Source organism: Vigna unguiculata, chromosome 11 (genome assembly GCF_004118075.2).
Source record: "Vigna unguiculata cultivar IT97K-499-35 chromosome 11, ASM411807v1, whole genome shotgun sequence".
Taxonomy (NCBI): Eukaryota; Viridiplantae; Streptophyta; class Magnoliopsida; order Fabales; family Fabaceae; genus Vigna; species Vigna unguiculata.
The window spans coordinates 34366153-34389893 of record NC_040289.1 but is presented as its reverse complement, the minus strand read 5'-3'; the positions used below and the strand labels follow the sequence as shown (position 1 = coordinate 34389893).

Below are 23741 nucleotides of genomic sequence, written 5' to 3'. Positions count from 1 at the left end.
TATGGATTCTCCTAATATTATATTCATGAATTATTGTACACTCAAAGAAATAAAAATCCATTTGCTATATATAAGAAGAAATCAAGACGTACGATAGAATTTTCAACGTTTCGTTGAAAGCATTGATTTTTTAATAGATTATATATATAATTATCTAATTTTTTTAATTTTAATGTTGTATAAGTTTGATCACTATATATTAGTGTTGATATTTCTTTTTCTTCTAAAAATAATCCAAAAATATAAATCTATTTATCCTTATATTTTATGAATATAAAACATTCTTAACAAATAATATACATGGAGTATTTATCATGAGAAACAAGTTTCATAATAAATTATAATATAACATTCATGTATTTTTGCTATAAAAGATATCTTATATAACTTTTCTTAAAATACAAAATCAATATATATATATATATATATATATATATATATATATATATATATATATACTAAAAGAAATCTTCGTATTAGAAAAAAAAATAGTTATTCACTATAGTAACCAATTTAGATACTAATTTACAAAAAAAAAAAATATTGGTTACTAAAATAATCACTATTACAAATAACAAATTATAATTGGTCGCTAAATAATTAAAGACCAATTTAGAAACTAAATCATTTTGGTAGCCAAAACTTAGATAACTAATTTTTAGTGATCAATCTCCTTTGGTAGCCAAAATCATATGGTAGGTAATTTTAAAAACTAATTTAATGACCAATTATAATTTTGTATTCATAATATGTTTGGGTACACCCAATAAGTCTCGCATTGCTTAAGAGTCGAGGTCAAGCGTACTTTATATACTCCTGTCTCCCTCCACCCTTCGATGCGTTTTTTTAGAACAAAATCGTGACGGAGCTCCACGCAGCTCCAATCATTATTTAGAAGTTTTCTTATATTGATATAGTTAAAGAAAATCTTCCATTAAAAATTAATTTGATAAACAAAAAATAGTCATTCACTATAATGACCAATTTAGATATTAATCTACAAAATTAAATTGGTAACCAAAATCTAGGTAGCTAAATTTTAGTAACCAATTTTCTTTGATAGCCAAAAACATGATAGTTAATTTTAAAGATCAATTTATTGACCAATTATAATTTTTTATTCATGATAATAACTACTTTAGTAACCATTAATTTTTGTTTTGTAAATTAGTATTTAAATATAATTATTGATCGTTATTGGTCACGGTATATATTTAAATAATTTGAAAATAAAAATTATGTTTAATCTTTCTAACGACTTCATGGTTGACTAACGTAATTATATTTAATTTTGAAACAATTATATAAAATATGCCACTTTAATACAATTGTCTCCTTTCAATCTCATTGTTATTTCTTGGAACAAACCAAAATCCCCCACGTGCATTTACCATTTCTACAACACCTGAATTAACCACTATTTAACTAGAAATTCATCTCTGAACATATTGTTAACATCAACTAGCCCCGAAAGAAGTTTATATACTAGTCTCTAAAAATTTGATCAAGTCACAAAAAGGATAATTATATTATTAATTATCATTTTCAAGTTATGAACGATAAAAATAAAATTTCCTCTCTTAACCTAAAAACCAATTCATGAAGTCCTTAAGATTTTTTTGTTATGGAACTCCGTAAACCGTTTGATAAAATCTTAAAATATGGTAATTTTATTTAACCATTTTGTACTCCCTAACCTTTTACTAATATTTGGCAAATCTACTATTTTTATCTTCGCCATCATCTGGTTTAAGTTTAAGATTTAGGGTTTACAAAACTCAAAACCCTACACCATAAATCATAAACCATAAACCCATTTGGTTATACATCATTAAAATAATCGATTATTTCAAAATTCGTTCAAAGAAGTCTAGCATTTTAATCTAAGTTTGATAAAAACATTATTCTTAATAAAAAGTTAGTGTAAAAAGTATCTTTTACATTATACCATCGTGTGTAGAAGGAAAAATGATTTTTTGACTATTAAATTTTGACAATTTTCTCTGACAATCTTATGTATCATTTTTTAAGTGATTTTTTATATTTTTATTTTTTCATTCTCAATATTTCAAAATCACTTAAAAAATATCACCTCATGTTATAAGATAAAATTATCAAAATTTAGTAGTCAAAATATCATTTTCCGTGTAGAAAAGCGATATAAAAGACAAAGCGAAAATGAACGAAAATTCAATCACATATACTAATGACTTGTAGTAGACTTGAACAACACGACTTGACGCTGTCACACGAACATAGATTGTCATTGCGAACCCTTCAAACCTTGTGCTTAGATTGACATCACAACCTTAAAAAGACAATTAGGTTTAGATAAGACAAAAGGAAATACTTTTTAAATAAAAAAGGATAGAAGAACTCAAAGCATTTAATCAATTTTATAATAATCAACGTGCAAAAAAAATAGAATGATGAGAGCAGTCCAATGAAAGTTGTAAGTTCTGTAACCAATGGAAATTGGATTATCTCTCATTTGCCATGGTTGATGTGAGATAGGGTTCATGTGAGGGAGGTCTTAAGCGGGGATGAGTTTTTTCCTTTATATATGCCTCTATTCTCAGTTGACTTATTGTCTAGAATTAAAAAAGAAAAATTCAAATAAAATACAAAAATCAAACACTTTAAAATTTAAGCTAATATTGTTATTTTCACTTTAAAATATATTTGGATATTAAAAATTGGAGGAAAAACAAACATTTTATATAGTTTGAGAATCTTAAAGCTAGCTAGGGTTTCATGTCTTTAAAATTTAGAGTTCTCATCACTATGATACTCCGGATAAGTTCTTTTTTTATGCATAATTGAACACATGCTAAGTATATATAACCCAAAGTTAATCAGTTTTGTATAAGTTAAAATATAACAAATTGTAAATAAAAAAAAGTACATTATTGATGGAAGAATTCATTACATTTATTAAAAAAACTAATTTTCTGTTTAAATAAATTTCTATTTTATAAAAGAAATTATTTTTGTTAACATTAATAATAAATAAATTTTTTTTTTCTATCTCTTTTTTGCTTATATTAATCCACACTAAATCTGATGTTTATCTTAATTACCACTTATTTATATTTATTTAAATTTCAATTCCAAAACAAATAATTTATATTAATAAAATGTAGTAATTAAAAAGCTATTATATAAAGGGGGTAAACTCAGTATTGTGTAGAGAATCTGTAACCATCCATAAGTCATAACATAGAAAAATACAAATTATTATAATCATTATTTGGCTGCTAATGCCACTTTATATATAAAGAACGTTCCCTCCACATACACCTTGCACTGTTTATCTGTATGATCCAAGTCAAAGCCAATCTTCACACGGAAAACCAAGATTTGAAGCCAAATAACTCGGACTTTCACAGGTTTTGTTGCAGAAGATTGATTCAACAATGATGCCAAAGGCTACATCTTCATCCACAAACGATTTTCAAGCACCTCAAATGTTTCCCGTGAATGAATATTTGGCTTCATCTTCTGTTGAACTAAGTTCTTCCTCAACTTCACACTCTTCTACCTCCCTCCTCTGCTATCTCTCTCTTCTCAAGGACAAGCTAGGTCAGCTGCAGAACCTGGTCGATGTTCTTGTCTCCCCTCAACATAACCTACCCCACTCAACTATGGCAATCTCCACCATGAACGCAACACTCCAAGAAATCATAGTGGCAGCCACTTCAATGAGATTCACCTGTCAGCAAATGGGTCTTGGTTCCTCTTCAGGAACCAGTAATATTGCTAATGAATTGCACCGAAACCAGAATCAGCAACAACTTGATCATGATAGAGTATTATCATCATCACCTCATCATCCATCGAACTTTGGTAATAGGGGTATGGTTAGTATGAGTAGCATCAGCATGAGCTCTGATATGATTAGAGGGCAGAGTGATTTCTTGTCTGGGATAGAAGGAGGGGCACTGGATTGGTTTGCTGAAAGCTACAACAACAACAGCAACAACATCGGAGATTGTAATAACGTTAAGGATGAAGAAGGCGACATGAACATGATGGGAGAGAGTGACATAATCGAATTGGATGCTGCTGATTTGTTGGCCAAGTATTCGTATTTTTGCCAAGTGTGTGGGAAAGGGTTCAAGCGTGATGCGAATTTGAGGATGCACATGAGGGCTCATGGGGAAGAGTACAAAACAAGTGCAGCGTTGAGCAATCCAATGAAAAGCAAGGATAGTTTATTATTGGGTGAGGGAGGTTCCAGCAAGAAATATTCTTGCCCTCAAGAAGGGTGTAGGTGGAACCAGAAACATGCCAAGTTCCAGCCCTTGAAGTCAATGATCTGTGCTAAGAACCATTACAAGAGGAGCCACTGCCCCAAGATGTACGTGTGCAATAGGTGCAACCAGAAACAGTTTTCGGTGCTTTCTGATTTGAGGACACACGAGAAGCACTGTGGGGACCCCAAGTGGCAGTGTTCCTGTGGCACAACATTTTCTAGGAAAGACAAGCTTATGGGACATGTTGCTTTGTTCGTGGGACACACACCAGCTGTTCATGGTTTCTCAAGATATGTTCGATGATTCATCATGAAGAGGTGCTACTTAACTCTTTCAGTTTCAGTGTTAGTTCTCTATTTTCATGTAATCGATACATTCACGTAACATTTTGTATGAAAAATGGTTTTGTGAAAGGGTAATGCACAGATATATGATTCAGTTCAAAAACTAGCTAATGATGAGTTCTTGTGCTAACATTTTAGGTGCAGCAAGTTGGGGAGTGTGATTTGGAGCATGTTCACTGCACAAAACTTGGGTTCGGTGGAAAATTTGCTGCCATAGCATATTATTGTTGACATGTGGTAATATATATACTTCCTCAGCAATGGCCAACATTACTCTAATTCCTTATCGTTATCGTATATATATATATATATGGTTTTCTTTTCTGTTAGTTTGAATTTTCTTCTCTTTTTATTTCTTGGATTTGCCTTCTATATATAACTGAGTATAGGGTGTAATGAATGTTGCTCATGATATGATAATCTCAGTTTTGTTCTGTAAGTACGTATGTTGAAAGGAGAATATCGATCGCTGTATATATACATACATGTATGTATATGAATATGTGTATAGATAATGTAGTTTTATGTGTTTGCATTGTTACTGTGATAGTAGGTGCAATGAGAGAGTTGTAAGAGCACATGCATGAGTAGATGTATTATATTTTCATGTTTAGAACTAATGCTAACCAGGCCAGCCCTGACCTAGGTAGGGGTACTTGGTATAGAAGGGACCTTTTACCTAAACAATTAAATAGAGAGGAAAATTTAATTAATTAGTTTTTTTTTTTTTTACTTTGCAATAATTTTATAGTGTAAGTATTCAATAATACTTTTAAATTTTAAATTTTATAGTGTTATCAAAAAATTTCATCTTCTTAATCATTTAGTTATAATCAGAGTGGCATATTTATTTTTTAATTTTTAATATTTCGTAAAAGGTTTGATTATTGTTTCTTATTAAATATTACAGTGATGTAATTAGGGTCAAAGTAATTTTGAATTTTCGTCTTTTTTCTCTCAACTTTTGGTCCTTTATTTTCTTTTCCCTCAACTCATTTTTCTTCCTTTTTTTTTCGTAACTCTTTATCTTTCATTTCTTTTTCTTTTCTAATAGTTCTCTCTTTTTTTTTTCTCCATCCATCTTTTTGTGACTTTGTTCAATCTTCACCTCTCTCTATTCAATTACAATTTGCGGCGGTATGCATAGAGTAAAACAGGAGTTCAGATTTTTTTACCGATTTTGTTGGTATTATTTTTTTTGAACATTAAAAATATACTGTATTAATATTTTAAATACTTTTTTAACATATTTTAAAACGTCAAATCTGAAGACACAATAAAAAAACAACACACAAAAATTTAATGGACAATCCAAATTCATAAAATAACCCTACTATTATATATTATAAAGAAGTAACCGTACTATTAGTACTTGTCATAAATCCAAAATAAAAAAGTAAAAAGAAATTTAAAAGTGAAAAGAAATATCACTTAACTAAAAGTACAAGCTTTGGTACCAATAGAAAAAGATATTAAAGTCACAAAAAAAAATATGAATCATAAGTCATGAAACATTTTGCTTCAATCAAATTTGGTTCTTATAATTTAGAACTCTAAAAAATTATCTTAAAAAGAAAGCTCAATCTACTGAAATTAATCTATATCCCCATCATATTATAACGTATTTGATGAATTAGATAAGACCCTTCAAATTACATATTATTATTAAGAAGTAATATTTATTATGCAATAGTAATTGACTAACTTCCACTAATACACCTTTAATTTTTCATCTTTAATTTTCATTATATAAATCATTATTTTCCATTCTTAACCTTCACTAAAAATTAACTCTCACTATTATACTATCTTTAATTCTCGTTATATGTATTTTTTTCATATTTAATTAAAAGACAAAAATTTATATAAAAAAAAAAACTTAAAATTACATTGAGCCTCAATATCATATCACATATAATTAAAAAGATCATTAAGATAAGATAAGTAACATAGAAATATAATTATGTATGTCTGGAGAGTGAAATATTTCCGCTATAAATAAAGTAAAATAAGGTGAAAATAAAAGAAATAGAATGGATGAAAACAAAAAGAATACAGAATTAAAATGTGTTACGTAGATATATAATAATAGATGGGATAATACTGAAAAAATTATCTTCAATTATTTGGTTGAATAGAAAACAAGAGAAGAAAGAGAAAAAACAAATTATTCTAGAAATATTTTTATATCAATAAAAAATTACTCTCTTTTATCAACAACTTATTATTATTCAATGTTTTAGTATAATTTTTTATCTAAATTTTAAAAATAAAAATAAAAATTCCAATGATAGTGCTTTTTTAACGAAAATAATAAAGAAATAATAATTTCACACCTACAGAAAAGTTAGAGCACTAAATTTCATGTCTAATGGAGACGAAACCTATTTGTAAAATTTTTCATTTTCTTTTTATTTCGTTCATAAATAGACAAAAAGGAGTTTTTCTTCTTCTTATTCTTTTGTTAAAGACAAAAGAAGTTAATAACTTCCATTATAGTTTCATCCTCCATATTTGAATTTAAGGAAATAATGTGCTTAAGTTGTGTGTGTTTTGGTATTTTTTATTGAAAAAACATCATTTAGGATTGATCTCAATGAATGCTTAAAGAGTACCCACAAAAGAAGTTATAAATTATCTTCAACAAAGTTTTGTCCTTCATAATATGAATTAGACTATTTTTTTTAGAATTGAGCATTTATCACTGGGTCAAAGTTATAGGACACAACTTTTTTTTTATTTAAGAGTATAAAAGTCTAAGTACCACAATTTGATTGTGACCTGACCCACTTGGCCTTTGTCTCGGGCTAATTGCTGCAACCTGCAACAATCTCTCCCTCAGCAATTGGATTATGAATTGGCCCACCTGCCTTTTGCCACGAGATAATTGTGCAATCTGCAACAATCAATTGTCTCGTGACAGAAGTCAAGTGAACCGGGTCACAATCGAATCGTGGCACAAGCTTGTGTTATACTCTCAAATCAAAATAGTTGTGTCTTAACTAATGGTTATAGCTTTTGACCTAATGATAAACGTTCGATCCTAACACTTTTTAATTATCATTATGAAAGATTCTAAATTAGTTTGTTAATTTTAGACTTCTTGTATTTATATTTTACGTATTATTTAATAATTTGATTATTTATTTAATTATTTACTTTTAACTAAGTGAGTCGACAGGTTAAAATCAATTTACTTTCACCTACCGAGGTGTGGTCGGCTGAGTTCAATTATATTTAAAAGAAATTAGTAAATGAACACATTTTTTAATAATTCAATATCTTGACTCAACTTAACACCTTCGTTATACGATTAATTACCTTTTTTTAAAAACAAAAAACTTGCATATAAGTGTGTAACAGTTTAAATACAAATTATTTCAAATTTAATTTTACTCGTCATAAATTTGAAAGTAAAATAAAAAAATCAAAAAGGTAAACCTTCTCGCATGATTCTTGATTACTTATATAACTTAGCTGAAAAAAGGCATGTTCTTTGTAATAAGCGCTAAAATTTTTTTAAATAACTTTGTAACTGAATTAAATAAATAAGTTACTCTTTTAATATAAGTTTAATTACTTTTGGTACTTGCTTTTATTAAAAAATATCAAATTGGTCATCTATTTCTTTTAAGTTTCAATTTAGTTCTAATATTTTAAAAATTGATACAAATTGGTTCTTTTTATTAATGAATTAATGATTTGTTATCAAAATTGGCACTATAATTATGTTAATTACATTAATAAAGCAAATCATTTTTATTAATTTTAACAAAAAAATCAAGTTGTATCAAGTTTTTAAAAATTTAGATCAATTTGAAACTTAAAAAAACTAGAGGAGACATTTTTGAACAAAAACAGAGATAAAAAAAAGTAATTAATTTAATATATGTATAAAATATACATCACAATAATATTCTCAATTTAACATATAATGACATAATATTTTAAGGATGGAAAATTAAATTAGATAGTAGTTTGCTACACAGGAAAAATCAATTGATTTTTCAGTTATTAGCTTTGTTTACTTTCATGGTTGGAATAATTTACCGTGTTGGGATTGTTCAAAACTTCAACGTGAAATTCAAACGAATAACCTTGTCTCTTTCAAAGGTTCACTTTTATAGCATTGTTCTTGAGTTCGCTGCACTCACCAAGTTCACGAATTCCAACGGTTAGTGTTACAGGCTCTTCTGAAGTGGAATCGAATAATCGAATTTGGTCATCTTCGTGTAATAATTAAGATAAAACGAACCTTGATTTCGTGTCTTTGAATTACAAAACTGTGGAATTTGTGAATGATATAAACGTTTTGCTGTAATTGTTTGTTCATTGAATTTAAGGGTAAAACCAAGGTTATGTAGATTTGAGCTCTTTCATCAAAATAGTATGAATACATGTAATTTTTCTTCAACTCTATTTACAATTAACGTGGAAATCAGTGTTCATTCGATTTCTGCATGCACGTAATCGACAAATTCAAAATTCTTTTGGAGCTGGTTTAGGGTAAAAGCTAAGGCGGCGCTGACAATTGCAAGTCCAGCCAAAAGAACACGAAACTGGACATCTGCTGGAATCCCTGATGTTGCACAAAATATAACTGTTGCACCAATTAGGACTTTCTGCCATATTTGGAATCCCTCATAAGCTTCTTTACACGATGAACACTTCAGAGTATGCTGTTCTAATCTATCCAACATCTACACAACCAAAAAGAAAATGATTAATTTAGTTTATGTGATTAGTACAGAAATGACAACACACTGAATGCAGGTCTTGTTCCTGATTCGGTGTTGTAATAAAGAGTGTGTTCTTAACATTTTTCATTGTTGAAACTGAAAAGCTTGGATCATGTTTGTTGTACCTCACGTTTGGATAAAACTGTTGATGGCAATGGCAGGTCGGTGATGCTGCTAAACCATTCTGGTTGGCCATTGCCATGTCGCCTGAGCCAGTTTCGAAATGCCAAGACAAAGCGATCTGCCTGAGTTGGTGTGAAGGTGATGCTGGTGTACTGTTTGTTAATGTCATCTCCTTCCTTGGTTTTTGAAAGGAAGATTTTCTCTTGGCCTTGAAGGACTATCATGTCTCCATCATATACCTTGTTCGAAGTCCAATGCTCATACCATCTAGGAACTACCTGAGACATTGTAAACCCAAAACTCAGATCTAAGTTACATTAAGCATTCATGAAATTGAATGCAGAAAACATGATTACTCAGAAGAGAACTATAGAGATACAGAAACAACATGGTAGGGCAAGTTAAAGCAGTGACGGACCTACATGTACACCGGAGTGTGCAGGTGCACCCTCCAGTTTTGTTAAAATTATTTCTAAGTATCTGAAAAAAATTTATTTTGCCCCCCTAATCTTATATATTTGAACTTGTGTATAGTTGAGAGTGTACAAATACACTAATTGACTTATCTCCACTACTTAGTGTCTTAGATCCGTCATTGAGTCCGAGTATTGTGTTCAGAAATATTCCAAAGAATATATGATATTGGTTTTGTAGAAAGGAATGATAGTAGCTAATGTATTAAAGTTGCAATGATTTTAAATTCTACAGATATCCGGAACTTGTTCAAATATTCCAGGTCTCAGCATAACTTGTTAAGTCTAAATCCCTTATTATCAGTAACATTGTCCGTGTCCACATAAAAGTAAAATTATTCATCTTCTACTGTTCACCTTTAGCACAATTTCAAAAGTAAGAAAAACTAAATCCTTTCCCACATTATTGAGATGAATCTCAGTTGTCATAATAAACCAACATTGTTATGTCAACTTCTAATGTATATGAAGCAGGTAATAATATTGTAGGTCCTAAGTGGAAAGTTAAGGGTGCTTTTTTCAGACACTACAAAGAAATGTTCAATAGTGTTATTAGTTCAGGCATACTTCAAAATAGACAAATTCTTTCACCTTTCCACGATGATTTAGAATTTGGTACACCATAAACATAAGGACAGAACAAGTTCTCTAGATAAACCAGTAAAAGAACATTGAAATTAAGCAAACTGAACATGTATTTTTAATCAGACAGAAGAAAAATGACAGCATATAGCATAGAAATCTTACTTGCCACCAGGCAGGCCCTGGCACTGTGAACTGGAAGAAGTTTCGAGCACTGCAAACTATGGAGCGAGTCTTACCAGGTGCCATGGGGACATTGAAGGAACATATCCACACAACCCATTTCTGGTCACCAACTACAGGGAGTTTGGTATCAATCTCAATCCTGCAATAATAATAATGCCAGTTGTATTGAGCTTCAGTGGCAACTATTGAAGAAGAGAACAACAGCACCTAGGATGAAAAGTAATAGTTATCTGAAATGCATCATTAATATGCATATAAACACTTAAAAAAGGATGCATTAAGGCATATATACCACCAACATCATTCACCCTTATATCAAATTACCTACTCAAATTGACTATCCTCACCAAGAACCTCACATACTACATGGCAAAGGAACCCTCCAAATTGATTGTCTGATACTCAATGATCTACTTATTGAGGAAGCTTTGGTGGATAAAACATCATATTTCATTCAACAAGTTTCGAGACAAGAAGCCTATGATTGAATGTGTGATACCCAAAAGCTATCCAAAATTATGGCCTTAAATTAAAGTTGAGAACAAATCTTTTGACCCTAAACACTCACAGAATCCATATAATTTCCTTCAGTGTTAACACTGGAACTAAATAATGCACACGAGAACACCACAAAAATCATGGGCTTACTTGTTCATATAGTAACAAGGTGCAACAAATTTGGCACTGATCTTAGGGTTCCCTTCATTTGCCCCAGAGAAGCCCCATGAACCACGAGCATCCATCTTGAATGGCAGAGGCTTGGCTCTGTCTCTCCTTCCTGTGACCTGCAGAATGGACCATATTTATGTTAGTGATTAGGATAATCTTGAGTAACTATCAATACCAAACAATTTCAACTTTTGCAACTGCTTATCAAACAAGACTCTAAATTAAAAATCCATAGTAAGAAAAGTTAATTACAGGGCCACAAATAGAAAAAAGTACATCTACAAGCTTAAGAGACACATGATCAATTAATCCAACACTTGAAACATCAGGTAAAGTTAAAATTCCTACACATTCACTAAGACAGTGAGGATATCTTCCTAATTAAATTCAAACAAACGTTCAAACCAAATTCTCACGAGGGAATATGAATAAGGTTTCTCAAAGTTTTTAAAATATGCTAATCATATGGCGGTTTCAGCGAGTGAAAATGTATAACAAAAGAAACCAACCCAAACTTTCTTCCTGCTAACACTTTTTTGAGTATATTTAACAAACTCCACTTACACCAGAAACGAATAAAATAACTTCAATTTGCACACCAAATTAAATTAAAATAGCCTGCACTAAAAACTCAAGTTGGAGGGTGTCATTTGTACCTTGTGATGAGCAAACTCAATGTGAGAAGGATCAGAGACATTCTCCATTAGAGTATCGTAACCATAGAACAGATCACGCTGAATATTGACAGTGGCAAACTCCGGTTTTTCAAACTCATCAGGCAACCTAAACAAACAAAGTTAGAATAAAACATTCCAAAATCAACATAAAATAATAAACACAAGACAACATCCATTACAAGGGGCCCCATTACAATTAATTTAATGTTACTACTCAGACAAGACAATACAAATCTAAATAAATTACATTGGAGGCTTGGAGGCACTTGCTTTCTCCCAACCATTCTCATCAGGCCAAACAAAGAGCAATCCCTGAGACACTAGAGTAGGGAACCTAGTGGCACACGCTTTAGGAGATCCAACAGCACGTGCTTCTGGACCTTCAGATGCAGCCTGAGGAATCTTGACACAAGATCCACAACCATCAAAAGACCACCCATGGTAAGAACACTGCAACTTCCCATCTTCATCAATCCTTCCTTCCTACAAAAACCAACTTTTTATCACAAAAAAAAAAAAAAAAACTAAAAGGAAACTAATATAGCCAAAAACTACATCTAATAAGTCACTCTCACTCCAAAAGTTAGATTTTTTTTTCCTGGTTGATTTATATTCAAAACTAAACTCTTAGATGTATCAGATATCCAAAACTAGAGAGAGAGAGAGAGAGAGTTATACTCACTGATAAAGGGGCAAGACGATGGGGGCATTTGTCATCAAAAGCAACCCATTGGGAAGTGGACTTGTCGTACCAGAGGACGATTTCACGACCCAGAAGCTGAAACGGAGTGGGTAAGAGAGGGTTCAGATCCTCAATTAACGAAACAGGGTACCAGTGATCCCTCCAGGTGAACTTCGAGGAAGAGCTCTCCTCGTTAAACTCTTCTTCAGTCTCCCCCTTTTCCGTTTCAGGGAACGATTGATCGGTTTCAACCGTTGAGGGTGGCGCCGCAACGCGTGCAGGGGTAAGCAAGGGGCTTCTTCCGCTTCTGGGTCGAGTTTGTTTCGTGAAAAATTGCGTGCCCTTGTTCGACAAGAAGGGAAAGGAATTCACTTTGTTGGTAGTGGGTTTGTTCACTGAGGAGGAAAGCGTGAGTGTGGTTGATAACGCAGAGATGGAGTGCGGGAGTGCCATCAATGGTTTTGTAGTTAATTTTTCTGAGACGTTAAGGTTCGAGGAATTGTACACGGAGGTTCATGCGGGTTATGTTAATAAGAGAATCGAAGAGCAAGGTTTTTGAGTCGTGCAAGCTTCAAATGTTTCTTTCTTCTGCTCTTTCTTTCGGTTCAGACAAAACACTGTTCAGATGTGTCATTCTCTGAGATCTTTTATTTTCTTAGTTTAACTAATTAACTAAATTAGCGAGTGCTTACTGTAAAATTTAGGAAGCAAAATAAAACTTTGAAAAGTTTTGGTGTCGATGTCTGTCTCTAATTAGTATTTTGAGAAATTTTGTTGTTTTATTTTTCAGCGGAGGAGGAAAAGAAGTGAAATCATTCGGTGGAATGATTCATGTCCACAAGTTTGAAGGGTATCTACCACGTGGGTGAGTCTTTGTTTGTAGAAGAGAAAAGAAGGGAAAAGAAGACACTGAAAAACAGTGAGATCTGTTCTTGTTCATGTGTGTACTGGTTTCGGTTTATGCCTTGCTTGCCAAACAAGAAAGAAATTGAAAAAAAAAAATATATATATATATACATATATATATTCCATCATCTTATTAAAATTTGTTTAATTTAATCTGGTTTAAAATGATTTGGATTAGATTGCATTTTAGTTTTGGTATTATTTATATTTTTTTAAAAGATATTAAATATTAAATAAATTAAAGTAATTGAAAATTTTAAGTAATTAAAGTGCATCATCAGTTGAATTCCCCTTTCATTCTTAAAATCTTTTATCACAGGCAAATTTCTCCCCATTCCTGTTACTTTTCATACACAGACGAAATATATGAAGCATGGAACAGAATACGAACAAAAATACTAACATATTTCCTATTGGTAAGTGTTTCCGAAACAAGTTAGAATGCATCAACATCGATTCGTGAATGATGCTACGCTTGCTGATCAGAGTGGCCAGAACAACTGGTTCAATCAGAGGAGTTCTTTTAGGAACCTTTTAAAGATGCAAATAAAAAGGGCGTAAAGAACATGTTGGTTGGAGATTAATTCAGGGAAACAACAGCTTTTTTTTTTTAATTTCTCGAGAAATTTCAAAATAATGTTTTTTTTTTTAGTAAACTGATCTAAAGAAGCAGTAAAAATTTCTCGATATAAAAGAAAAAAATAAAAAGCAAAAGAAGGGACTACTTCTGTGCTTTGTTGTTTCGTTTGGTGGGTGTTACGGTGTCCAACTTTGTCGTGCTGTTTTGTCTCCTTTCAATGACTTTCACAACAATGTTTGTATTTGGTTGTTGTGACGTTCAAAGACATACACGCACACAAGATTCTCTATGGAAGTGGTTTTACACCATTAGAGAGTTTGAACAGTTTTCCGGTCTTTCATAATTGGGCAAAATTATGAATCAATTTTAATAACTAAACAATTATGATGAAAGCCAAATAAAACTGTGAATATCAACACTTCAAGGATTAGAATGCACATAGATAGATCTTTCTAAAAAAATCAGAAACCAATTTAACCATTTTTTATATACTTTTCTTGACAACTTTTAAGAAAAAAAAAATATTACCAAAAAAATAAACTGAAACACACTTGCCATAAACATAAAACTGCAGTCATTCGCCTGGATACAGTTTTAAAGTACACACACAAAGCAAGAGCTTATTAAGCCAATCTTCAATCAAAACAAGGAGCAAAACTGTAAGCAAGTACTAGTTTATATGAATTCACACCCGATGAAGCTAACATAACATTCAATAGGCATTTGCATCATAGTTACCCTATGTTCAGAAAACAATGCAAAGAGGAGTTCAAAACACAAAACCAGATTTTGCAAGAAACAACAGCTAATTACGTTGAGGATAGCATCAGTTAAGCAAAACCAAATCTGCAAACTCAAATCCAATCACAAGCTAAGCTTAGCCAAAAGCGCAAATTGCTAGAGAGCTTAAAGTTTTTACAATTGTATGGTCACAAGATGAAGAAAACATATCACTGAGGATAGTAAATTGCATATTTTTTCAGTCCTAAGAAAAAACGAAGACCAGGAAACACATTAGAACAAGTGATTAAGAGGAATCTCGTTTAGTCTTTAACTGAACTAAATGGTATCTTGTAATCCATATAACCAACTTAAACCAGCGAGACAAAAATGTTGTTGTTATTGTGGTCATAGAGACATGCAATACACTACATGTCTTTTTGGAAACAGAAGAGACAGATACAAGTGACATCACAAATAACATCATTCATCTAATACATACAGATTAAGTGACCTCTTCCAGAAAAGAACTCCCATCCTCAAACCTTCTCAGTTCCAAGATTGTGCTTAAGAATCACAATCCACCAAACTGAGGTGAGAAAAAATCTCTTAAACAGCGAGATATATATGACCTTGATCAAACTCAACTTGTTTCATTTTTTCTGCGGACCAACATCAGGACCAACATCACGCGAGCCTGTGTTGATGTAAGGCCCTCGAAAAGTTGCTTGTGGTGGGAGTGGCTTTGTTGGATCAATAACAGGCTTCCTTGATGAACTGTGCAATAATAATAACTTTTAGACAATTCAGAAAAAAGAAAAAAAAATATCATACATGGAACAGGTTTAGATGAACTTGTCCAGAAGAATTTGCAGAAGAGAAAATTACAAAAAAAAAAATGAAATTGACTTATCCATAAATTAAAGTTAGTTTATGCATAAGTTGAAAATAAAATTTTAAAAATTATACTGTAAGAGATTACAAATTACCTCACTTTATGAATAATCTGATTTTAACTGATGTAAAGTAAATTTTTTTACTTTTCAATAATTATATTTAAAAAGAAAAATACTTGTTGACAGTGTAAAATGAAGGTATACGAAAGATAAAAATGACACGTTCTTAAGTAATGAGGATGTAATGTGAACGAAAAAACAATGAATTGTGTCAACTTACGCCATGTAGAAGGGAAATGACATGCCTGCTGCAGCGAAAGCAACTAAACCCGCAGCAACCATTAGATTGCGTGCTCGGGCCATCGATCAATCTGTCACCAAATTGCTACAGAAAACCCTAAAAAGAATTTAGAAGGATGAAATCATATAGTAGAGATATTTGATCAAAATTAGAATAAGCAAGGATTAATAAAATAAATGAACTACCTCGGAACTCAACCGAATCTTTTTCTTTGTCAACAAATTTGTTGCGGTGCCAATCGAAACTCGCGAACCCTAACTCCGGAGCAGATTTTTTTTTTTTTTCTGGGTCAGAGTTTCACATTCCAGTGAAAGCTATGGTGAAGAATGAAGATGAGCGTGATTCCTTCTTTTTTTTTCTGGTCAACAGTTCAAAGGAGTATGGGCCTCGAGAGGCCCAGAAGGAAACAAATACTTAGGTCTGCTATTCTCACTCCTTTTTTGGTTCTTTTACAACCTACTTGTATAAAAGAAAAATGCGTATTGGTACTGAACTTGTTTTCGTAAAACTACATGAAGCTGTTGATTTTGGTCAAAATTTATTTTATAATTTTTTATTTCAATTAAGAATTATTTATGAAAAAGGATATTCGTCTATGTATTACCATTTGAACGTAAATTCGAAAAAAAATGTCCTAAATAATTATCATTCATCTGACATTTATCTAACCCTTCTCAATTTAAAGTTAAAGTTTTGTAATTTTAAAACTTAAAAATTTATTTTTATTTTTCATTAAGAAAGCTATTTTTTTCAAATATTTATTTGATCTTGATTCCCCTCATGAAGAGAAGTTCGTCTATGTTTTACCATTTGTACGTAAATTCGGAAAAAAAAAATCGTAAATAATTATCATTCGGCTGACATTTATCTAACCCTTCTCAATTTAAAGTTGAAGTTTTGGGATTTTAAAAACTTCAAAATTTATTTTTATCTTTCATGAAGAAAGCTATTTTTTCAAATATTTATTTGATCTTGACTTCCCCTTATGAACAAAAATTCAGTACAAGTTCGATTAATGCTACCCAATTCATACTTCTATCATAGGTCTTACTATTTACTAAAAGCAATTGAGAACTTGTTTTAAAATATATTCAAAAGGTATAACAACCGTAAAAAAAATTCAAAACTAGTAGAACCTACTTAAAAATTTTAGAACAAAGGATCTTAAGAGTGATTTATCCTTAGAATTATTTTTTTCTTGAATAATTCATGTTTTGAATATGCTAAATAATGCGTGGACTGCAGAAATTTTAATATGAAAAGAAAACCAGACAATTATTTTTTCCAGGAATACATTTCATCTTGTGAGTACCCTCCCTAATTCATTATTCCACCTTGCCTTTCATTCATTTCATGAATTCAATGTTAGAATAAACTATGATTTATTTAAATGTTACAACGACATTTATTCATCAACAAGAGGCATTATTGCCAGATAATGTAATTTCAATGATAATTATGAATCAAAAATAAACGTTATAATTTTAAATCTTCCAAGAATCACAATGCCTCATAAGTTCAAAATCAAAATCATAAACTGAACAAGTTATTGCAAATCAACCCAAACCCACCAACGGTCTTCTGTAAAACTACTATCATCCAAATACATAAAAAGGAAAACACATTGTGCCTTCATGGAGCGGTGAAAGAGCAAAAAGTTGTTTTTCAACAAGTACATAATCTGGTTCAAAAACCAGAAAGAAGATCATTTTTACATCGCCGTTAAAAGACGTCGAAGTGATCAATAGAAAAACACAAATTGAAGCATGGAGCCATAGCAGAATGTAACTGATAATGACTATTATATAATCCACGAAGCCCACAAGAGTACACGAGAGGTACACCAACACAAATCGAAGAAACACCATGTCCACAACACATTCAAATAAAATGAAACCACGTTAAGATTCTCCACAAAAAGAGAATTCCATCGGTTAGGTCTTCATAATATCACCCATATTCCAACAAAATAAAAATCTATATAACATTGTATTCCCACTTTCGGATTTGCGAAGGAAGTGTTCATTCATTTGACAAGCATGCTTTGCTGGGCCTGGTTCTCCTGCTGCTGCTGATAATTCAAAGGCCTCCTGAAAAGCATTATGTGTGGCTCAGGGCGATGAATAGCGTAATGAACCCAACCACGGCTCTGCTGAACCCCAATTGCTCGCCACTCATTCTGTAATAACATAAAACCAAAACACTTAGACAACCTAAGATAAAAACAAAACAGAAATGGCACTTGCACCACAAAAGTTGCATAAGAAAAATAAATACATGAAAATCTCATAAGCTCAACTTTCAATCAGATAACAGAACACAGAACAAATGTCGTACATGAACCACCCTCATCCGAACAAACTTGCAAAATTATGCTTTTGTTACAATAGTGATTATAAACCTTTCTATAGTAAAATATAATAAACAGCAACACAACCTTTTCAATAGGTAACAAAGTTTGAAGGAAATTTAAACACGTTGATTCCTTGATTGATTAATATTCATTAAGTCCTTTTGCATACAGGAAAGGAGAAAACACTAAGAATTTTCTTCACTTTTCAAGGATAGATTCTCTGTAAACTGACTTTAAATTCAAAAAAAGTAAAACATGAATGGCTACCAAACACAAACAAAATCAAATTGAAACAACATAACGAAAAAAAATAAAGAAAATCAACTTACTTCAGAGAGAAGCCGATTCTTAGGAAGCATTTTGGCCACTTCAGGAGGCAGAACCACATGTCTGAACAACAAAATTAACATCAATATAAAAATCATTGAAATCAAAATAATATTACAAAGCTGAAGAAGAGAAAGGATTCAAGTGCGTATACCTGTATTCATAGGTGTCATCGAAGTACTTCTCAGAATACTGGATCTGACCCATCCTCAAAAATTAGGGTTTGTAAGTTTGCTCGATTAAATCTGCTACAAGACGACACAAAAAATTCTCAACTAAAATAGAATAATCAAATAATCAAACATAATAATTGACAGAGAAGAAAAAAAGGAGTATAGAGAGAAAAAAATTTCTCACCTGAAGAGTGAAGATTGAGAGTGAGCGAAGAAGAAGAGAACAACGAGGAATATATTGTTCAATGAATATGAAGGATGAAATTGTAAATTCAGTCTTATACTACTTTTTTGTGCAGAGATTTATTTTTATTCTTTTCTATTTATTTTAATAACACTTAAAAAAATAACGGCTAATAAGTAAAGTAATAACAACGGCTTTATTTCTAACATTTCAAATTTTAGATTTTCCCGCTCCTCAGTAGAATTTTCTACACACACTCACCACGGTTAACCCAATTTTGAACTTTTCCTGACCCTTATAAGTGGAAATCCCATTAAATATAAGTAGAGAACTATTTTCTAAGACTTAAGCACATTAAAAAAATTGAAAGAATTTTAATTCACTCCAGGACTACTTTTTTAATAAATAAAAGCAAAGAAATTTATTCCATCGCTAAAAATTAACTAAAGGTTCTCAACAATATAATAATCTACCAACAATAACATTTCTATTGATAATAATTTATCATAAAAAAATAGTAAACGTGGCAGAATTATGCAAATGCAAATGTTTAGAAAAAGGTACAATTTCTACTGATTATTTAGAAAAATATGAATAAAAATGTATTATTAAAGAAGTGAAATAATTTAAAGTTTAGTTAGATTGAAGAAAAAAAATTAAATCTATTATACTAAAATAAAGTTAATTAATGACATTTAACGTGATGTTATCTGCCATAGTTTTACAGTAACTTTTGTCTATAATTTTCAACACATGAAAAATATAAATGTAATTTAAACTCATGCTAACAACTACAACGTGTGTGTATATATATATTTAATCACTTACCTTAACAATTTTTACAAACTTCAGGATAACATAAAATTCCAACACTATAAATAACTACGTAGCTCTAACATGAATGCACACATTGAAACTCACAAATGAAACAAACTCATTATTGTCACCTTCCTCATTGACCACGTTGTTGTCACAGGTTGCATTTGCACAAGCTTAGTTTTAGTTTCGTTATCTATTGTGTTATTTTTGACAAATGACAATCGTGAAACTCCGGTAGGCTTCTAGGTTTATAGCTCTTTTGCTCCTTTAAACAGACAACAAACACAAATCTTGATGCTTCTCTCACTTAACTTTTAAGTTTTTTTTTTTTTTTATCCATCACATTACTTTTTACTTCCTTCTCTTCTCACTTATAGTAGCACTAGTATCTTCATTGGATTTCACCAAACTTGGTAGAATTTTAGGGTTTGTTCACTTGAAGAGATGAGTTTGAGGAAGAGAGAGTGGATGGGTTCGAGTGGATATGAGAGTGAATTGTGTGTTGTTTTTTTTAAGGGATTTAGAGATGATTGTAAGTGAATTTGAGAGTAAAGTTTATGAGTGATTTGATTGATGTGATAGATAAAAAAATATTTTAATAAATATAAAAGATAAATTACTATACTACCCTTCATGTAATTAGTATTTGTATTATATTATTATTATTATTTAATTTTATTATTAATATAATTATTATTTTATTTATTATTATTATTATTATTATTATTGCAATTTTTTTCTACTAATCCTCTTTTCATTTTTGCAATTTTTTTTCTTCATTTCATGCTCTTTACACATAACTCCAATATAATTTCAAATGATAACAATGCATTTAAGTAAAATAGATTTTATGAACTATAAATATTCTCCAATCTTTACATTTGGGCGAGGATTCATCATACCCTCAATCCCTTAAATCCACTCTTTCAAACCTTAGTTGGAAAATCAGCACAAGTGAACAAAGAATCCATTCTTGAAAGTGAACAGAGCCTTAATCTTTCGTAATAAACTAAAATTTAAATTTTTTTTCTTCACTTGCTAGATGAATCGATAGATGCTTCAACCAAATTTTGGATCTTTTCAATCCACTTCGGCCTAGAGAACTACAAATATGATATTGGGCCGCCTTCATAGTAAAGAAAAATTTCCTTTTCAAATTTGTGTCAACTTTGTACAACTCAACAAAATGATTTGAATACAAAATCAATCCACAAAAGTCTGAAATTTGAAAATGTGTGAATAGATTAATTATAAATAATAGGGTTAAATATGTTTTTTTATCTCCTAATTTTTGAAAATTAGAATTATTCTCTCTTCGAAATTTTTATCCAATTTAGTTCTCCAACATTAGAAATGCGTGAATTTAGTCATTTCAATCAAATTTTGTGAAATTTATTTAACGTTTCATATGCGTTTTATGGTAGTATTTGAGTTAACATTGAAGTAGAAATGTGTCAAACTGTATAAACAACTCAAATACAATCATGAAATGCGTTTAAATGTCAAATAAATTTAACAAAATTTGGTTAAAATGACTAAATTCACATATTTTTAAAGATGAAGGATTAAATTGGTTCAAAGTTTCGAATATAAATTAATTTTATATTTCACTGAAAATTAATAGATAAAAACATATTTAATCCTAAATAATATAATATTGAAAGGAGGTTTTAGGAAAGGTAAAAGAAAAAAAAAATAGGGTTCAAGAGGAATTGAAAGATTTGAAAATTAAGTTGATAAAATGTAAGAGGAATAAAGAAGAGAATGAAAATAAAGACGGATAAAAAAAAATGTTGTTTACCTTATAAGAAGACAAAGAAAAGAAAGGAAATTTGATTTATCTATATTAAAAAATAATCTACCACCAGAAAGTTTTCTATTTTTATTTTATTTATCTCTCTTTTAGTCATCTATCTTCTTTGATGTATTTTGTATAAATGACCTTTTGTCTATTATTTTAAAGTTTAACTTATTATGTTATCTATTTATTTATTTATATATATATATATATATAATATAATATAATATGATAATTTATTAATTATATATCTTTTAAAGAACATTTATATCAATGATTATTTTGAAATTTAATTTATATGTATTAGTATAAAAAACTTATATTTACATTAATAAAGTAAAATCATTTTTAAATATCATTTTATTATTGTTAATAACCTTTTAACATATATAAAAACATTTCTTAAATTGTAATATTTCGATGTTTAAACAATAGGATGAGTCATAATAATGAAATAATAAGAATAGAGTAAAAGATAAATAAAAGACGGAAAAAAATATAATTTATTTTGTAATGAAAAGTGACTTTTTGTTATTATTTTTGTTTTATATATATATATATATATATATATATATATATATATATATATATATATATTTATTTGGTATACTCAATAAATTTCACGTCGTTTAATAATCAAAGTCAAATGCAGTTTAAATATTCTTCCAATTACCTATATTTTTTGAGGTATTTTTTAAGAACAAAATTGTGACGAAACACTACTCCAAAATGAGAATGCAATGGTTGATGTTGTCGGATTATCAAAAGATAGCAAGGACTTAAAATTAAAAAATATGTATCTTTTGGAAATTATTTTTATCAATTAATATTTTAATATTTGTTTTTTATATTATTAGTATCAGAAAAATTGCACATTAGTAAATAAAAATAATTTATTATACAAGTGATAAACTTTAACGCATAAAAGATAAAAGACTCAAATTCAAAATGTTATTACATGAACCAAGTCACACTTCTAAATGAACCAAATAATTTAATATGTGCAACAAAAATATTTATTTTGTAATTATTTTTCATCAACTTTTTTACAACATGTGTTGGTGCATTTTATATTTTAAAAATTTGAAACCATAACTACTCAGTTATTGAATTCTATATTAATTTAAATGAAAAAAAAATCATCAGCACAAAAAAATGTGTAAATATATATTTAATGTAGAGTTGTATCATAAACATATAGAGTTTAGTACACACGCCAAGTATGTCTACACTTAGAAAAATAACACGTCTACTTGTGAAAAATTTAATGTGTTAGTCCAAATTAAATAAAAAGTGAAATTATAAACATAAAATTAATTTAACTTTCTGATGGAAGTAATATATTTTTTACTGTTTAAAAAAAATGACATTAATATAAAATGTTTGTATGTATTGGTATTAGTATTTAAGTTTGAACTTTTAATCAACTCTATAAGTCACTTAATGAGCTTGTTATAAAAATAATTATATTCTTTAATTAATCTACATATAATAAAGTCGTATTTATCATGTACTAATGTACTAATTCTTCATAAATATATTATTTTTTGTTTACAAAGTTTTTTAAAATGGTATTCTTATTTTAATAATATCTAGATAATTTTTTTTCTAATAATTAATAAATTGATCATTCTTGTTTTTATATTGTGATCTCTTTACAAAACAATAAAAATATGAACAGAAAAGCACAGTTTCTACTAATTATTTTAAAATTACTATAATTAAAGATATAAATAACAAAGTGATTTAAAGTTTAGTTAAATTAAAAAATTCATTGGAAACAGCAAATTATATTTTAAATCTGGTCAAAATAATTAATTTTGATTTAAATATGGAATATTAAAAATATTTTAGCAACAGACAATTTTTGCATTGCTATTTGGTAACTTTATTGTTATCTACATAAATATATATTATATAATTATTAATAATTGTTGCACTTTTATTCTTGTA

At 29.7% G+C, this 23741-nt stretch overlaps 4 protein-coding genes and 1 long non-coding RNA gene across 8 annotated transcripts; 2 read left to right on the top strand and 3 right to left on the bottom strand.

Moving 5' to 3' along the window:
- Nucleotides 1-3309: 3309 nt before the first annotated feature.
- On the top strand, nt 3310-5129 carry LOC114169945 (protein SENSITIVE TO PROTON RHIZOTOXICITY 2). 2 transcript variants are annotated; one of them, XM_028055354.1, is made up of 2 exons: nt 3310-4573; nt 4745-5129. In XM_028055354.1, the coding sequence occupies exon 1, from the start codon at nt 3417-3419 to the stop codon at nt 4557-4559; it is 1143 nt and encodes a 380-aa protein (XP_027911155.1). In that variant the 5' UTR covers nt 3310-3416; the 3' UTR covers nt 4560-4573; nt 4745-5129. The 2 variants fall into 2 exon arrangements, with proteins under 2 accessions (XP_027911155.1, XP_027911154.1); XM_028055353.1 differs by having other exon boundaries at nt 4739-5129.
- Nucleotides 5130-8910: 3781 nt separating this feature from the next.
- Nucleotides 8911-13470, bottom strand: LOC114169785 (pheophorbide a oxygenase, chloroplastic). The gene is made up of 7 exons (XM_028055090.1): nt 12732-13470; nt 12297-12532; nt 12029-12155; nt 11352-11488; nt 10683-10842; nt 9465-9740; nt 8911-9300 (listed from the first exon to the last, which is right to left on the bottom strand). Exons 1-7 carry the CDS (start codon nt 13182-13184, stop codon nt 9046-9048), a joined length of 1644 nt encoding a protein of 547 aa, XP_027910891.1. The 5' UTR covers nt 13185-13470; the 3' UTR covers nt 8911-9045.
- LOC114169786 lies at nt 12313-13715 on the top strand. Its single transcript, XR_003601006.1, has 2 exons — nt 12313-12490; nt 13522-13715. It is a non-coding gene; the product is annotated as an uncharacterized LOC114169786 (long non-coding RNA).
- Nucleotides 13716-15244: 1529 nt separating this feature from the next.
- Nucleotides 15245-16547, bottom strand: LOC114169985. 2 transcript variants are annotated; one of them, XM_028055413.1, is made up of 3 exons: nt 16320-16547; nt 16114-16218; nt 15245-15714 (listed from the first exon to the last, which is right to left on the bottom strand). In XM_028055413.1, the coding sequence occupies exons 2-3, from the start codon at nt 16194-16196 to the stop codon at nt 15591-15593; spliced, it is 207 nt and encodes a 68-aa protein (XP_027911214.1). In that variant the 5' UTR covers nt 16197-16218; nt 16320-16547; the 3' UTR covers nt 15245-15590. The 2 variants fall into 2 exon arrangements, with proteins under 2 accessions (XP_027911214.1, XP_027911213.1); XM_028055412.1 differs by having other exon boundaries at nt 16114-16230; nt 16320-16541.
- A 1354-nt stretch (nt 16548-17901) lies between these two features.
- On the bottom strand, nt 17902-19289 carry LOC114168657 (cyclin-dependent kinases regulatory subunit 1). Of its 2 annotated transcripts, none has more exons than XM_028053553.1 (4): nt 19172-19289; nt 18969-19059; nt 18817-18877; nt 17902-18313 (listed from the first exon to the last, which is right to left on the bottom strand). In XM_028053553.1, the coding sequence occupies exons 2-4, from the start codon at nt 19019-19021 to the stop codon at nt 18161-18163; spliced, it is 267 nt and encodes an 88-aa protein (XP_027909354.1). In that variant the 5' UTR covers nt 19022-19059; nt 19172-19289; the 3' UTR covers nt 17902-18160. The 2 variants fall into 2 exon arrangements, with proteins under 2 accessions (XP_027909354.1, XP_027909355.1); XM_028053554.1 differs by having other exon boundaries at nt 18969-19062; nt 19172-19277.
- Between the last annotated feature and the right edge of the window lie 4452 nt (nt 19290-23741).